Genomic DNA, 19,536 nt, shown 5'->3' with positions numbered 1-19,536 from the left:
CTTTTTTGCTAAATTACATTTTCTGTGTATTTTTTAATAATTTTTTTTAAATATTAATATAAATTTTTTATATAATATAATATAATTTTTTTATATATTAATATAAAATATATTTTATTTAATTTATTAAGTAATTTACATACATACTTATTGTATGTAACACTAAGTACATATTTCACAATAATTTCATATTATTATTATTTACAATACAATTATCTGTGCCAACAAGGTAAAACAGCTGAAATCGGTTTTTATGAATTTTGAAACTAATGAACTTTCAGATTAATTTATATGTCAAAATGATATTTAAAGCGTTGTAATGCAACAATAATTAATTAGAATAACAAAAACATTAAATTTATTAAATAAATATTTATGTACAAATTTAATAAATAAATAAAAATTAATTAAATAAATGTGTTAATAACGCGTTGTGGCCATTTTTTTTTGATTTTAATATTTTTTATAAAATTTAATTATTATTTCTTTTTTATATTCAAACAAATTCTAAAAATATTAAAATTTATAAAAACAAATTTTTTGACTTGGTTTTACTTTGTGGACACAAATAGTTATAAACCGGTTAATAATAAGAAAAATTAATTCTTTTTTATTTAATTATTATTTCTTTTTTATATTCAAACAAATTCTAAATATATTAAAATTTACAAAAACAAAATATTTTTTAATTTTGTTTTACTTTGTGGACGCAGATAGTTATAAACCGGATATTAATAAGTAAAATTACCAGTTATAAACCGGTTATTAATTAGTAAAATTTTATACTTTTTTATATTTGTCTCTATAAACCGCGCTGTAAATAGTAATATTATTTATTTATAAGTTCTCATTTATTTTTAACTTATATTACAATATTTCTTTTTTCATTTTGTATATAGTTTTTATATGTATATACATAAAATAAATAATTTATATTTGTAGTTAACGTCGTTGTACCTTCTTTCGTATATATTTTATATTAGGTGGTTGCAATTTCAATAAAAACTCAAAACATATAAGTTTAACATTAAAAAATCAATTAAATTTTAACTATTACTATTAAGAATTTTTTACAATTTGCTATAAGCACGCTAGTTAAGTTTAATTTTGCTTAATTTTATTTTTAATTCTTTATGGTTTTTTGTTTCTTAACACTCACTCAAGGTACAAGCTCCCTAAAATGTATATAAAATTCCTAGATTGCGCTACGCAATTGTATTTATTACCGGAGTTAGCAACCCTGGGTTTGCTTCACAGCTACTTTTATTTACACTTTTATTTACAGTGTACTTAATGCCTTAGGCATTATTATTTATATATCTTACACGCCCATTTGCAAATCTGTACATTAAGTCTCATGCCAGCCGGCAAGCTTTGGCATATTCCACAGCATCATGTAGTGTGGGGAAAGTTTCGAACGGTCCCTCGCCCAACGCCATGCTATGCACTAATGTATCGTACACGCGATCCGATGGACTGGAGATGAATAAACGCACGCCCAGCGCTTTGAGTTCCTTCATTATATCGGTTATCGCTTTACAACCCGCCACATCGACGTGACCCAACATTGAGAAATCCAATATTAGGAAATTGAAGGCGTTCAATTGTGACACTTCACCATTTTCAATGGTTTTGCCATTCTGTTGCACCGCTGTCTTGTTGCGTTGCAGCTTCTTCATATCCAAACCGATAATGTCGTAAAGTGAACGTCGGAAATACATGTTCGTTGCGAAATTTAGTGAGCCCACGTAACGGAAGATTTTCGTTTCGGGCACTTCAACCGCGTTGCGATGATGATTGAGATCCACATAGACGGCGGGTGCTTCGGGTATGGTGCCCAATAGGCAGCAATATGGTTTCAGACCCTTTATGTAGAGCGCCAGTAATGAAATTAAAATGCCGATAAGGAGGCTGTAAATTGAGAAGAGAGGGAATTAGTATGAGTAAAGAAAGCCGGAACTGAAGAACTGTTGCGAGCGTTTTAGCGTCATAAAAAGGCAGCAGACATGAAAACAGCATGCTAGCTGGACATATCTAGAGACGGTGTTCTAAGAAAGACCTAGAGATCAATAGCTTTAATCGTTATTTACTTAAAGAAAAAAATTCAGCGTAGATATTGTTAGCCCTCTGAGAAATAGGGTAAGTAATAGAAGGGCCTACTGCACTAAAAAAAACTCAGAGGGATCTGAAAAGAAAATAAGTAGTTTTCTAAAGAAGCCTAACCTTCTAGTGATCCTATTTGGTAGCTAATAAACCACAGTACATACTGTAACTATATAGCACTTTCTAAGTGTACCGAAAACAGTTTACATATTTGTCATTTAACTGATCCCAGCTAACTAAAAACATATAAGTATTAAAACAGTCTGACTTCTGAGATGGAAGGTGGACTTTACAACTCTTATTCGCAGGCTAGAAACCTATCTGGCACCTCGATTTCGGGCCTATGCAGTCGGAACCTAAATTTATATACAATCAGGAACGGTTAGCTTGGTAACTTGAAAGCAACAAGAGCAACATGTCTCTTATTCAAAAATTCTTAGCTCCTGCTCCAGTCGTTTATTTACTGGAGTTATTAAAATCCTCCACACGAGTACTCACCCATAATCAATATCGATCAATACCACCAGTATAAAGGTCGTAAGCCATGTGAGAAGCTCCAACTTGCCTTGTTTAGAATATTTCTTAAGCTCTTTGGCCTGCAGGAACATTGGCTTTAGCGCGACAATAATAACGCCCGCCAGCACGCACTACAAAGAAAGAAGAACTCTATAAATGCAAAGAAACTCATCAGATGAGGCAACCTCCCAATACTTACCCGTGGCAGTGTGCTGAAAAACGGGCCCATCCACAGCAATGTCATTATAATCAATGTGGCTGATACGAGTGATGCTATCTGTGTCACACCGCCGGTCTGCTCTTGTATAACGGAACGCGACAGTGAACATGCCAGCGGATAGCAAGAGAAACAACTGGATATACAATTGGCCATGCCCAATGCGAAGAGTTCCTGATTAGCACGCACCTCGTATGCATGTTTCCGCGCAAATGTCAGTCCCATAGACATGACAACTGAGAAGCTGACAATCGCTATAGCAATGGAATCCACCGCCACGACTGGTACTAAATCCATACGCGGCAATTCAGGCATAGGTAAACCTTTTGGAATATCACCGACTAATGTCACACCATAGTTGCCATGCAGATTGAGTAGACGTGAGATCAAGGTACCGCCTATAACGGATATCAACTCGCCGGGGAAAGGCAAGCGACAACGCTTTTTTAGGCAGGGCTTAAGCCATTCATTGCAGATCGTCATGAAGACCATAATGCAGAGGCAAATAACAAGCGATACGATATTCGTTTTTGGTATAGACTTGAAGAGATCGATGACGGTAAAGACAATTTTAAAAGCACCCTTATAGCGTGGCACTTGCACGCCTAGCACATCCTTCAACTGACTGACGGTGACATGTACGGCGGCACCAGTAGTGAAGCCATTGACCAGTGGTTCGCTAAGTAGCGCTGATAATGTGCCCAGACGAAAAAAGCCCATGCCGAGCTGTATGGTAGGAAAACAGAAATATTATGAGTATGGCTATGACAGAAATACGGTTTTAAGTTTTGGTACATTTTTGTTAAAAACGGTAAAAGCTACAAAGCATTGTATATTAAATTTCGTAATATGTTCCACGTTATTATTTTCTTATGGAATTTTTAAAATAATTTTAACGTATGGTCCATTGCACATTTTTTGTATAATTTTTAAACTTTTAAATACTAATCACATTTTTGATATATATTTTTGCTACAATATTATATGCTTTCGGCAGTACTATGTAAGTTATTTTTAAATAAATGTTGAAAATTTATTTTTGCAACAATTATAAATTATGATCCACATATGTTCCACATACGTTCCACACCTTTTAACGTCAATTTTCACTGTACCGCTATATTTTTACTTGCTTCCGAAGCGCGCACTAGAAATTTTCGTGTGGAACGTAAGTTATTTTGCCATATATTATATATAATTATATTATAAATAATTAATATTACTTTTTCTAAATTAATTTAATAAAATAAAGCAGACCCTGCTTTGTGAAAAGCTACAACTTTCAGCGTTCCACTCAAGTTCTATTAATTCCAACCCTTTACAACACTTACATGTAGCAATCCCGTGCAAAACGCCAAGGCTGTTGCTACTTCGACGGGCGTTATTATTTCAGCCACCTTTACAGCTTCCGCGGCATCACCCAACGTGCCATTTATCGCCGCCGCCGGTGCTGATAACAAGTGATCTTCGGTGGCATATGTTTGTACCACCTTCAATGTCATCATAGATATCACAGCAAAAGTGCCAATCGATATGTGCTTCGATGTGCCCAATATCATGTAGACTATAACGGGGAAAATGGCGAGCGAGAGCCCACAACCCGGTGTCACACCCGCCAATATACCGTATGCCATACCATGGGGTATATTCATAATCGCCACCGTTATACCAGCCACAAGATCACCCATAGCATCACGACGCAGTGAGTAGCGTGGCAACCATTGTACAATCGGTATTATGCCGACAAACAGCGACAGGAAGGACCAATGCTCCCAAGAGCGACGTACACCCGATGGTATGCTTTTGTCGCGCGCACCATAGCCAGTCTGTTTGATGACCACCTCGTGGGATAAGACATCACGATGGACATCATATTTCGGTTGTATTTTCGGCTTCTCCGTTAGGTATGCCTGTGTGAGAGGTTTAGTTCTGTGGTGAGTGAGAGAAAGGTAGAAGAGCGTGAGTAAAAGTGTGAGTGTTAGTTGAAATTGAGTAAATGTTTTCTAAATTTTTCTTTAACTTTTAGTTATACTCACTCATTATCACCATTCTGTTGTGCCATCTTTCTCGATTCGCTTGCATCCACTACCACATCGGTGTACGGATGTTGTTGTAGACGTTGTTTATACTGTTTGTGACGTAAGCTAGTGCGTGGTGTGATCGCTGTTGCTGTTGTTGTTGCTGTCGCTCGTAAACGTTTCGGAAGTTTCGGCTTAGTTCCGGTCGGCTTCGAAACTTTTACTACACTTGCTAGTTCGAGTGCGTCCACTGATGCCAATCGTGTTGCTTTGATGCTACCAGCGCTCAATGATATTGCTGACGAAGTGCCCGCTTCGTCGCCGTTGCCAACGTACACTCGATTCGACACCCCTACGCTGTCAGCTGCCAATGGCGTTGGTTGTCTTGTTGCGTTGCCGTGTGGTGCGCGTCTGCGTTTGAAGTGTTCGACTGCAAATTTACGAACGTTTTTCAAATTGATTGGCTTCTAGTGTTTGATAAGGAGAAAAGAAAGCAAAAATATATTGCGATTAAAGTTTTGTTGTATTGAATTGTGTGAGGGTGTGTGTGTGTGTGGTAGTTTTGTTTTGGCTATATATTATACCCATATAAATATACATATATGTACATAAAAAAATATCAGCAGATAGCAAACTAATCAGATGGCTGATTCTACGTTCTACGTGTATGTGTTTACAGTTACTCGTTTGTACATGTGTGTGTGTGTTATATTGATAGTACACATGTATGTAAGTATTTATCTACATTTAATTGCTGGTTGGAAGACGTTAACTCAAATATTTTGATTAATTGGCAGTTGACAGAATCGTAAAAAATATGGCCCTTCTTATCTTTATTTGCAGTTCGACATTGGATCAGTGTGACAGAGTACTGATAAAATATATACCACCAGATACAAGTGACTTTATTTACAAATGTACAAGCGCAATTATTGTTGTCGCCGAATTATGTTATAAAATGTGTTGCATTGAAGTTATGTCATAATTTTTTTTTACACTGCCAAGTTAAGATACCGTGATTACTATGTGAAATGGTGGTAAAAATTATTTGTTTACATTGATAGCAGCTGACTATAAATTAATATAAGCTACGTTTTTGATAAAAAAAAAAATAATGTAGTAACTATAAAGTAGTTTATATTATACTGTCATCAAAAAACAGGAACAATTAATACTGAAAGCGCATAAAATTACTGCAAATATGTACATATGTATATGGAAAACAACACACTGTAACATGAACTAATTGCTTATAACTGCTAAAAATAACTTGAAGAAGTTGCTAAACCTTATATTTTATAAAAAAAAATACAATTGAAAATACGTTCCACATAAGTTCCACATAATTTTTATTTTATAAATCGGTAGAAAGACATGTTGGTCGTATTTTTAACTGTCCCATAAGTTTACTACAATCCAATACATAACAACAACACTGCAACATGTAGTGATTGTTCATAATTGCATTAAAATAAATTCAAAAATTTGATAAAACCTCATATTTCAAAAACATTAAATTTCAATTATGTTCCAAATACGTTCCACATATTTTTTTACTTTATACATCGATAGAAAAGAAGCTTATTGTTCATAAGTGCTTAAAGATAAATTCAGAAAGTTGCAAAAACCTCACACTTCATAAAAAATAAAATTTCAATTATGTTCCACATGCGTTCCATATTTTTTATTTTACATTTCGGTGGCAAAATAATTTTTAAGTGTTTTTAACTGTAACAGCACAATCTAAAATCTAATTCTTCTTAAGCACGACACTTTTCAGTAGAACCTTGAAACAAAACTCGATCATTTGGAATAGCAATAAGAGTACCAATTGGAATATTCATATATTTACATAATATGTATGTAATAGTGGCGTTTACTAAACAAAATTTTATATAAAGCAATAGCAGCAATATTTAAACAAATAAATTATAATTATTTAGGGTTTTCACAAAGTCTCATAAAGTTATAAGTTATAACGATTCGAAAAAATAGCATTGAAAATTTCAACAAGTGAGACCACTTTTGGTGGAAGTAAAAAATTAAAGGTTATGAAAGATAATAAATGTTATTTAGTCTACAATATTATCGTTTGCCCACTTTTGCCACATTCCACTCTAAATTTTTGTGCAATAGTTTAATGAAGCTGCATCCAATTATTTGTAGTTTTTTTATTTCATAAAATTCTCCCTAAATAGGTTTTGGATACTTAAGCATTCAGATTCCACATCATATACATATGTATGTGCATACATATTTTATATATTAAGCGTAAATTTATTGCTCTAAAGTTTTTCTATACAAAAATTCATTTTCAATCGAAAATAATGAATTTTAAATACCATCCACATGTGGTCCACATAATTTTTTTTAATGTAAAAAAGTACATATTTAACGTATCTTTTAAAGATAATGCACTACTACTAATTTTCTCCGCCAGCGTTTCGTTCCCAGGTTTTAGCACTTAGAATCCACATAATATATTTCATACAACGAGCGTAAATTTTTTATTCTAAAGCTAAAATTCACTTTTTAAAGAACTCATAACAAATATATATTAATTTTAAATAACATCCACATATTTCCACATTCCACATATTTTTTTAAATTAAAATAACTATATGTATAACGGAAGTTTCTTTCTAAAGCACTGCTACTTTTCTACCCGAAAGTTTCGTTCCTATATTTTAATAGTTAGATTTCACATAACTCATTTCATATAACAAGCATAAATTTAATTCCCTAGAGCGTTACTACGCTGAAATTCACTTTTAAGATAACACATAACAAATCTATAACAATTTTGAATACCATCCACATACATTCCACAATTTTTATTTTATGGAAATCGATATATGTTTAACGAAAACTTCTATTCAAAGCAATCCTACTTCTCTATGCGATCGTTTGGTACCTTTTTACTGCTATTTTTCAATGCCAAACGCCACCGCTAACACGCTTACACTTTATTAGACGTAACAATAATTTTTCTTTTTTCTTCAGATGATTTATGTTCGTTGTATAAGCACTATTGTTTCAATTTCTTGCAATATTTACACTTTTGTTAGGAATTTGATATATAAGTTTTAAAAAGGATTTTATTCACATTTCAAAAATTATAAACATTTTTATTTAGTTTTTAATTTTTTACCAATTATTAATACGCCGACAGTCCAGGCACAAATGTACATATGTTCACAGAAGCTTACGTTTTGGCTAACTGCGTTTTATAACTTGTAAACGTGGCCTTTTAAAGCTGTCCAGCTAGAGTCACATATTGGCGGAACACAAAAAATCAATGCAGCAGCTCCTCCTACTTCGAAAGTATTTTTTTTTCATAATATTTCTTGTTGTTTTTGTTAATTTAACTAATCAACAAGAATATCTTACAAACTGTCACAGCAAATATTTGCACGCATGTAACGCGTTCATGTGTGTGTGCACTATAAAAACTACACACAAGCAGCAGTATGGACTCGCACTTATCATAAATAATGTTGTCGACGACAAAGCATAGGTCAGTAACATGGATGAGTGATGTAAAAAATATGCATAACGATCATGTGCGAACTAAATATGCATATTTTTTGATCAGGTGATCAAGTTTAATTTTTGTAATTTGTATCAGCTGATTTGGCGACAACAGAGTGCAAGGTTTTATTTACACGATCATAGCAAACAACTTAAAATCAAAGCAAAATGAAATAAATTACTAAACCAGTACCGAAAGTCGTTGACTGATCCCGACGAACCCGTAGACACTTGCGCATCACTGCGCGACACTAAAGTAACAGGCGAACTTAAATAGTAAATAGATGAGACAACACCACGGTTTTGGGCAAGAAATCGCTGTCAACAACACATAGCCAATCAGCTGTGGGTGATAAGTGAATGCGAATTTTGGGAGGCGCAACTAATACTACAATTACCCACGATGCTTGTGTGACGTAAAGCGACAACTTTGTACTCACTTGCGTACTTAATATTTACATAGAGTTATCTGTTTATACTGATATGTCAAATGTCAAGTGCTGCGATAAAGTTTGATTTTTGCGACAAAAGTCGTCGACGAATGCTAGCAATTTTAGATCACTACTCTTTATCAGCGAGAATAGCATTTAATGGTGAAATTTTTGAAGTGTTAGGACATTTTCAAGCAGTGAGGAATGTGGTTAACACAACGCACTGGCTTTCTAAGTTGTGCAAGAGAGTTCGCTGTTGGAATCGACCTGCTAATCTAAGTAATGTGGTGAAGTAAATTTTGATATTTTTCTGGTAATATATAGCAATATTCTAGCAGCTAATCGTTCAGTTGTTATTTTGTTGAAATTTTGTATGTTTTAAACAAATTTTCATACCCAAACGGCAACTTCCAAGTTTTTGTCCATATTCGAAATTCGTTGATATTTATGTGGGCTGTTCTTTACAGTTGTAATTGTAGTAAAATTTGCTATTCAAAAAAGACTCATTTTAGCTTATGATTTTAGTGCTTTTGCCAAAATATCTACATAATTAAAAATGAAATAATTATGTTAAATATACTTATATATTAATACATATGACATTTCCATATTCGAAACCAAATGACGTCACGTTTGTTGAACCTTGTCTTACTTTAATACAAGCCCTGTGAACTGACAATATCTTATCAGTTTGTTACTGCCTTGGCACATTCACATACAGCTTTCCTCGCTTTGCTTGACAATTCATACTTTAACAACGAAGCAAGGAAAGCCGGAGTGAAGAACGCTTTGCTTTCGATGCTGCTCTGGAATTGTTCAAATGGAGTCACTATAGCTTATAGCTATCCTACAAACTGACCGATCAAAGTACAGGGTAGGCCATTTAAAGTTGACCCATCTGGCAACGCTGTAACTTTTAACAGCGCTGACAAATCGGCTAATGTCATACCGCGTTAGAAGCGTCATTCGAAGACAATTTATACCATGGAACAGTACACTCCAAAAGAACGCGCTGAAATTGTTCAGCTTTATATTCAAAATAACTTTTCAATTGTGTTAACTCAACGTGCGTTTCGCAAAAAAAATAAAGTGAAAAGTGCTCCAGTTAAGAACACAATTAAGTGTTTATACGCAAAATTTGTGAACACCGGTAATCTCAGTAATGCCAGTCATGCATCCAGACAACGCACAAGACGTTCTGATGAAAATATCGAAGCTGTACGAGCCAGTATTGAGGAGACTCCATCGACATCGAGTTATCGCCGCTCTCAGGAATTAGACATCTCTCGCACCACTCTCCGACGCATAATTCATAAAGATTTGAAGATGTTTCCATATAAAATTCAAATGGCACAAAAACTAAACCCAGCTGATTATCCGCGACGCCTTAATTTTGGCAAATGGGCCATCGAAATGGCTGAAAACGAACTTGACTTTTGGCGAAAACTCATCATGTCAGACGAGGCACATTTCTCGTTGAATGGAGGCGTAAACAAGCAAAATTGCCGATTTTATGCCACCGAAAATCCTCAATTAATTGAAGAACAGCCTCTTTACGACCAAAAAGTAACAGTTTGGTGCGGTGTTTGCGCGAATATGATCATCGGACCGTATTTTTTCGAAGACGATGATGGAGCCACGACAACAGTCAATGGTGAGCGTTATCGAGCTATGATAACGGATTTTGTGATACCCATTATTCGCGAAAATGACATGGATAACTTCTGGTTTCAACAGGACGGGGCTACATGCCATACAGCTCGACCAACAATCAATTTATTGCGACCATTTTTCCCCGGGCGATTGATATCGAAAAATGGTGATGTTGACTGGCCACCGAGATCACCAGATTTGACGCCACCAGACTTTTATTTGTGGGGTTATTTGAAATCCAAGGTATACGCTAATAAGCCAAAGACCTTAGCTCAACTGAAAGCCAACATTCGACGTGAAACAGCCGCCATATCATCCGAAACATTGGCCAAAGTCATGGAAAATGTCGAAAAAAGAGTGCATTTAGCTGTCAAAGCTAAAGGTGCCCATTTACGCGATCTAATTTTTAAATATTAGCTGAAACAAATCCCCTTGGACCAAAATAAATTATTTTTGAAATGAACAAAAAACATTGTTTTCTTTTGTTCTTTTTTTTAGAAACAAATGGGTCAACTTTAAATGGCCTACCCTGTACTTGTCTTTTGCATTCGTGAAGGAAATATTCCCCGTAAGTTTAATGTACGGCAAACAGTTTCAGAGATATAAGCGTATTTATAGGATTTTTTTTAACTTAGTACAATTAGCTTCCAAAACTTTAAACACGTTTTTTTTCGCATCAGAATTGGCCTACACCACCACCTTCTTTGATATATTTATCAGGTAGCGATCGAAGGAATATGATTTTTTTTAATAATTTCTACATTTTTTAGCCAATCTAATGTAGAATTCGGCGTCTAGAAAGATTTTTCTTCGAAAACTGTTTAACATATTGCAATTAATATAATTTCAAATATATTCCACATACGTTCCACACATTTTTTGTTTTATATATCGATAAAAAAATAAATAAATTTTAATTAATTTTAACTTTCATTACACAATCAAAAATTTATTTCACATATTCAGGTTGGATTTCAACATCGTGAATATGTGACTTGAAACAAATTTCAGTCGTTTGAACACTAATTCATATAGAATTGCAACTAATAAACTAGAAATCGTGGTCGAGAGACTGATTTAACTGAAAACTATTACTTATATTGTAATTAATATAATTTTAAATATGTTCCACATGCGTTCCACATTTTTTTTATTTTATATATCGATAAGAAATAAATAAATTTGAAGTATTTTGAACTTATGGCACAATCAAAAATTTATTTCATGAAATAAAACATATTGTATATTTCAGATAGTTTTCTAGAAAAGTTTCAAACCAATTCAGACGCTTGAATCCTAATGTCTTGCGGGATCATATAATTGTAGCTAATAAACCAGAACTCGTCGTAGAGAGTAATATTCAACTGATAAAAAAAATGTCTTATATTGTAATTAATATCATTGCAAATATGTTCCACATACGTTCTATTTTTTATATAGCGACAAAAATTATTTTTAAGTATTTTAAGCTTTGATAGGATAATCAAAATTCAAATTTAAATACAAAAGCAATATTTTGAAATATCATCCACATACGTTCCACAATTTTTTTTATTTTAAATAGCGTTAAAACATATTTTTAAGTATTTTTAACTTTCATAGCACAATCTAATATGCATTTCGAGAAAAAGATTTAACTGGAAACTATTTCTTATATTGTAATTAATATCATGCCTGATTTTTATTTCACGTAATATCAAATGCCAGATGAAATCCCAGTTTTCAGAATTTTACAGTAACTAAAACTAGAAATTCGTTCTGGGTTATTTTTGTGAGTTTTATAAATCATTATACTGTGAATTATTTGGTACTTTTAGACTGAATTAATTGATGGTTAAATATTTAAAAAATACCCAAATTTATCATACATGACTTGATAACATATACAATTATTCCATATTATTCACATTATTAGATATAATTTCACTGCAAATTACCAAAAATTTGTTTATGACACGTTGATTTATAACAGTAAAGTAAATTTATGGGTATTTACAGTAAAAGTTTTACATTTATCAATCCACTAAATTTTAATTAATTTTTTATCAGTAATGCGTAATTGGAGTATCCCCCAGCAAACGAAACGCAATCGATCATCTGCATAAATCTCTAACCAGGCTCGTTTAAATCAGCCGTCTGTTAGTGAATGTGTGTCATTGTTTACCTCTAATAATATTTTTGTGCATAAGTATTTAATTAAATATACATATGTATATGTTTTTGAAAGTATGGCACAAATAACTATTTATACTCATAACCGTACAAACATATGTGCATACCATATGAGTAGAAGTCACGCACATTTGAGACGCTAATTACAATTTTGGGGTTTTTAAGACGAACCTGTTGGGCTTAACAAACAAAGTTCAAATAATAACACATATTTTTAGTAAGAAAAATTTTTGGCGGTTGTGAAATACCTATATGAAAGTAGAGTAATGTTGAGTAATTTCGAAGGAAAAATAATCAAATTTTTTAAGGCAATTTTTGGAAATCTGAATTTGGCAAATTAACGAGACAAATACAGAATAACCAAATAAAAATGAACATAAAAAAGTAGTAAACAGAGAAAGACTAAATTTAGTCGAAACCAAAACTATATTATGCAAAGTTATATTAGAAATAATTAATCATCTAATTTAAATGTTTATGAATATAATTTTTACTAACGTAACGTAACTACTTACTTATGCTTAACCAACTTTTTTGGACACAGAAAAGCAATTTTAAACAATTTTTTTTAAATACAATGTGGAATGTATGTGGATCGTATATAAATTAGTTCAAATTTATAGTTTCTTCTTAACATGTATTTGCAACACATTAAAACACTTCTATTCAAAGAAGTGACTGCAAAATGTAATGTGGAAGATATGTGGATCGTATATAAATTTATTAAAATTTATAATTTCTTCTAAACGTGTATTTGCAACACATTAAAGCACTTCTAAGCAAATCATGGTTGCCAAATAAAAATTGGAACGTATGTGGATCTTATATAAATTCATTCAAATTTATATTTTTAGACATATTAAAGCTTTTTAACATTTAAAATACACGTGTGGAACGTATTTGGATCTTAAAAATAGTTCTACAAATTCATTATTTTTTTTTAATTTTTATATCTAAAAAATTACATATAGTTACTATACAGCATTCAATTCATGGGTATGGAAGAAAATGCAATGTGAACTGCCTTCAAAATGAATACGGTGTTAGTGTATCGCAATAACTTTTACTTCCAAAGCTTAAATTTACACAAATAGTTTTGCTGTAATTTTTAACAGCCTTATACATACATATATCAATATTGTCAGAAGTTTTGTAAAACAAATTCAATTGTTGCCTAACAATAGCTACTAATTATCGCGCATGAGACTTCATTATTTTTTTGGCACATCATTTTATTATTCAACAATTGTCATTTTCTTATTTGCGTTGTCTTTTATATTATTCACAAACACACATGCTGACAGTATAAATGACATGAGTGCAATTTGTTTTTTTTTTAAATTTTTTTCTTTCAAAAAAGCCACCTTGCAAGTGAACATTGAACTTGACATTGTGACTTGCACTGTTTGTTCGTATGTGAGTGAGTCACAATTGTATAAAAATGAATAGGAAGAAACAATTTTGAGCCAAAAATATAAGTGACAGTGTATATAAAATGGATACCGCTGTTTGTAAATACAAATTTTTCAGCGCTTAGAGTAAAATACGAATGAATCCATGAAGATGTGATTTGATCAGGCCTTAATGTTATAACATTAAGAGTTTTCTAATCGTTAAAAAAAAAAACTAATCAGAAACTTGGACGAAAATGACTGGAATTTATTTATGTGTAACCAAATTAAACTATATAGAAATACTATTATTTTTTTATAAATATTAAATCTATGAAATTGTAGACATAAACTTAGAAAAATTATAATCGCATAAACAAAAAATTACTTCCAACTGCTACCTTAACCAGCCAATGCAAATACACCTGGGCGTATGAGTAACATGATTTTCCTTGAAGTAAAAAAATGCCTACACAGTATGAATTGCTTAAAGTTTCTACAAATATAAATAAATAAACAAACAAATCGAATATTCCCAACCAAACATAGCACAAAGAAAATGTAAATACAAGTTTTGCTTATTTTATCATTAATCAAAATAAGTTGTGAGCACAATCTAATAAGTGCGAATGTTGCACACTGCCATAAAGGCTAAAAAGGTTATTAACTTCAACTTAAGCGATAAGCGCAATTTAGTCTGTAGATTAAGAAGATTAGAAATATGAATACTTCGGAAATATAACAGCTGCAGATTTGCAGCTAAGGGTTTAAGATTATGAAATGGTTCAAAAATGGTAAAGAAAGTTATTAAATATATTTAGTCGCGTAAAACTTGATAAGCAACATTGTATGTATTTTATGAAGCAATACATTTCAATAATAAGCTACCTTTATTTCATTTGAATAGCAGCAAACTGAATCTTATTACTTATTGGTAGATATTAAGAGCAATTCGAACTTAGGTTCCACACAAGTTTTATGCCCGTCAACTGCTTATATGGAAAAGTTTAATATTGAAGATGTTTATTTGACATTTGAGTTAAGTTCCACATAGAATCCACATATGTTCCACATTAAATTTTAATATATAATACCTAGTTTAATCAAATTTGAAAAACGCGCCTAAACAAAATGCGTGAAGTCACCTGTTAATGTAAATATTATATAAAAACATTCAACTTGTTCTACTAACCTACAATGACCTAAAATAAACAAATTGCGATGCTTGTAATATTCAGCTATCAATCGTTTTAATTAGACACTTGAACATACACACATACATATGTATGTACATACATATGTATAGTAAACGCATACAAATATATGTAGGTAGGTTGGTAGGTATATAAATCAAGATTTGAAGTGTCAACGTGATCAATCACAGTACAATGTCCAACAAGTTAGTCAACCGTTGCAGCTGATTACCAGTTTTAGTCAGTGCCAGTAATCAATGAAAAAAGTTGATTGAAATAATAAAAAATAAAATTATCGCTTAATTCAGCTTAAGTGGTAGTTGTGTAAATATTTTACACTAAAACACGTAATATAATAAATTATTTTGAAGTAGAGCAATTATTTACACAATTTTACATTAATATGAAATGTGTGGTTGTAGCTAAATTAGTGTGTTGTTAAATAGAGCAACGCTGGAAATACAATATTTATTTATTTGAGCGTAAACAAAATCTAGAGTTTGCAAAGAATATTGTTTAAATATATTATTTTATATGTATGTGTACATTTAAAGCAAATGCAAAGAATTACTAAGTCGCGAGTTATTTTAAGTCAAAAAGTCTAAAATTTACGATATTAAAAGTTTTCATTTTTATTTTATAATATAATAAATAAAAATAAAAAAATGTAACTCTCATCGTACAAGTTCATTTACGAACAAATTCAACAGCTTCACTTAAAGTCCACATACAATCCACACAATTTTCATAGAAATGAATGCTCTTGATAAATAATAAACAGTATATCTATAAAATCAAAACTATTTTACTCACATTCCACATACGTTCCACATCAAAATTTTACAGTTTATGTTACTACATTGAAATATGTCAGTTGTTACAAAAAAATGTGGACACTTATTTTATAATTCAACAATTTTCACTTAAAGTCCAGATACAATCCACACAATTTTAATAGGAATGAATACCATTGATAAAAAGTAAACATAATTTTTATAAAACTTAATTGTTTGACTCACATTCCACATATGTTCCACATATAAAATTTTACTATTTTTTTTGGTACATTGAAATATTTCCGTTGTTACGAAAAAAACGACAATTGTTTATAAATTTTATAAATGCACTGACTTGCATTCCATTAATTAGTAATAAAATACATATTTGCATATGTAAAAAAGAAGGTATGGACATGATTTACTAAAAACAAATGTCACATCCTAACAAACTGGCATGTGAATAGACAAACAAAAGATGAGAGTAAATCAAAAAGTGTTGTTGATAAGATTAACTAACAATTTAGAAATAATAACGCAAAATTTCACGTAATTATATACTTTGGATGTGTACATGTATGCATGTATGTTTGTACAAAGTATACTTTTATATTCATGTTTTACATGCTGTGTGCGGTCGGAAGTACTGCTGCGCACACGCGACAGACACTACGCACGGTGGCTAGAGAGCACTTTAGACAACACTTCACAGTTGATAAGTAAAATACGTAGAATTACAAACTCATATACATATACATACATATGTATATTTAAATGTATGGTATGTAAATCCGCAGACGTCTGAAACTGACTGGAATCACATATGTAAGTACCTACGTACATAATTATTACACATAATCACGTGTAGTGTGAAAATAATGAAATAAGAGTCGGCATGCAGCTAGTCAGTGTCTCCTTATATTGGAATAAGTACACATGTATTTGTACTATATACATACACACATACACATATTCACTTTGTAAGCAAATTTGCCACAAATCTTATAAATCGATAAAGCATACAGGTGTTTTGGCGAGCGTTAACAAGTGGTTTGTAATTTGTTGGCACTCATAGTAATGTGCCAATTAGTGATATGAATGTGCGTCATAGATGTTGTTGAAATTTTACTAAAGTGCTAAGCTATTTACAGATTATATGCGACTGATGCCATTGAGTGTGAAATGAAATGTTCTTGAAATTTTAAGAACAAACTATCAGACGTCTCGCGAATTACAAAGTAATTAACATTTTTTGATTAAAATGTCTTTAATTCAACTCAAAAGTGCTTTAGGAATTTGTTTGAAAAACGTATCTTACATTCCACAAGGTAATTTTTATTTTTGAGACATATATTTGCAAAAAAAAAAGTCTTCATAAGGTTTTAACGAAATAAAGTACGTTTCTCATGGAGTTCACATAAATTCCAGTTTTTTTTACAGTTGATCACATTACATAAGATACATTCCACAAGATAATTTTTATTTTTGAGACATATTAAGTACAAGAATTCAGTCTTCATGAGAGTTTAACGAAATAAAATACTTTTCTCATGAAGTCCACAGAAGTTCCACAATTTTTTACGGTTGATCATATTACATAGCATACCATTTCGATAAAAATGACTCGACAAGATTTGTATTAAGGTTTTTATGTAAAATATTTTACAAAAAACTGCTAATCTAAACTGAACTAATCAAAATCTATGCCGTAGAAAGCTCAAACTTTAATCGAACCTAAATTTGATATTGATAACGAAGTTTAATTTTGAATATAGTATTAGCCATAAAGAGCGCAAAATTTCTTTATTTATCAATGGGGGTTCGTTTCTCCCAAGTTCCACTTAATATCCACATATGTTCCACAACATTTTTCATAAAATAAATGAAATTCGCATTAAAATATACAACTATGCTATTTTACGCACATCTAACATAAGTTCTACTTAACATCCACAAAATTTTTTTATGATAATGAAATTCATATTAAAATATAAAACTATGCTACTTTGCGCAAACTCAACATAAGTTCCACTTAATATCCACATATGTTCCACAACATTTTCATAAAAAATAATGAAATTCGTATTAAAATATACAACTATGCTATTTTACGCACATCTAACATAAGTTCCACTTAACATCAACATATGTTCCACAATTTTTTTTTATAATACTGAAATTCGTATTAAAATAAATAAGTATGGTAGTTTACGCACATCAAACATTTCGCTTGTTTTCAAAATTCAATTATACTCAGTATATAGTCACAGCTTCAGTGATAATCCAAAGCGAATTTACTTATTCACTTCTTTGCTTGCGAGATTTAACGTCACAGTGTTACCGTATATGCGAAAGTCTTGCAAAAAACTTAGTTTTACGAGATGCACTAAAAATATATTTGCTCCGTTAGCATTCCTTGGCGTGGGAAAACTAAATGCTAATAAAGTTATCTGCCTAATGCTATGCAGTCTCCAAAAATAACAGCAACTGCAAGCAGCTCCAAAGTAAATATGCAGTTTATTCATATAATAAAGTGTTTCATAGTAGACAATATGGATTATAACTATAAATTGTGGCTGCAACTATGCGGCATTATTATAAAGTGTATTTACCAAACAGATTTTTATACCTCATACTTTTTCACCTAATAGCAAAATGTCGTAATAGAATTGAGTGAGTCCTCTTTGTGGAGCTAAATAGGCAATTAAGTATTTGGCGCCTTGGCGTCTGAGTACATTTACATGCATTATTATATTTAACATAATTGTAGAGGCGAAGCCAGTCACATTCACCAACCGTAATCAAGCATAATAATACTTATATGTTTATTAAAAATAATTCTTGACTGCTTTATCTGCATAACGAAGAGGAGCACTCCCAGCTAATGGAACGCTTTTGAATAGGGCAATGACATAATGAAGCGTCATCAGTCGGTTCCAAAAACAAAAAAGGCAGCCAATCAAAAGTCTTACCAAAAACTACTTATTTTCTTACAGTAATACCCGCTTAATACATTTCGAAAATTATACAATAACTTGCTGATTACATCTAAAATTCAATTGAGCTGATTTATCTTTTAATGAACAGCAATTGAATCAATTAACATAATAAAAGAAAAATCGTATGAACAATGCATTTCATAGAAATTAATAGTAAATCAATAACTTTTTTTATACTTGGAAAGAAATATCAGGGCTACCAGAAAGCGCATTAATGTGACGTCACCAGAAACTGCGTTGGTTGAGCCTAAAAGAACTATTAGAGGCTGGCGCAATTTCGCCAAAACTTATGTGGAGATGAATCGAACAAACAAGTGGTTTAAAACACATATACTGACATAATCATATACAGATAGAATGAAAAGCGGTTATACCGCTTTAATGAGGACGCAAATACTAACAATCAACTGGTATAAATAATTTAGAAAAGCTTAACTGTGTAGATTGGATTAAAAAAACTGGTATAAGTCACATAGATTGCCATAATTTAATATAAATAGCATAGTAAGTGGTTATACCATTTTAATTAAAGTGAT

At 31.7% G+C, this 19,536-nt stretch overlaps 1 protein-coding gene across 2 annotated transcripts; it reads right to left on the bottom strand.

Annotated features, from left to right (window-relative positions):
* Nucleotides 1–77: 77 nt before the first annotated feature.
* On the bottom strand, nt 78–18,241 carry LOC105224013 (solute carrier family 26 member 10). 2 transcript variants are annotated; one of them, XM_029549327.2, is made up of 6 exons: nt 18,218–18,241; nt 4,873–5,321; nt 4,168–4,765; nt 2,819–3,562; nt 2,602–2,750; nt 78–1,911 (listed from the first exon to the last, which is right to left on the bottom strand). In XM_029549327.2, the coding sequence occupies exons 1-6, from the start codon at nt 18,224–18,226 to the stop codon at nt 1,356–1,358; spliced, it is 2,505 nt and encodes an 834-aa protein (XP_029405187.2). In that variant the 5' UTR covers nt 18,227–18,241; the 3' UTR covers nt 78–1,355. The 2 variants fall into 2 exon arrangements, with proteins under 2 accessions (XP_029405187.2, XP_049313137.1); XM_049457180.1 differs by lacking the exon at nt 18,218–18,241 and adding an exon at nt 9,213–9,257.
* Between the last annotated feature and the right edge of the window lie 1,295 nt (nt 18,242–19,536).

The sequence above is a fragment of the Bactrocera dorsalis genome, chromosome 5 (genome assembly GCF_023373825.1).
Source record: "Bactrocera dorsalis isolate Fly_Bdor chromosome 5, ASM2337382v1, whole genome shotgun sequence".
NCBI classification, from domain to species: Eukaryota; Metazoa; Arthropoda; class Insecta; order Diptera; family Tephritidae; genus Bactrocera; species Bactrocera dorsalis.
The sequence above is the reverse complement of the archived record's forward strand: the minus strand, read 5'-3'. Positions and strand labels throughout refer to the sequence as shown.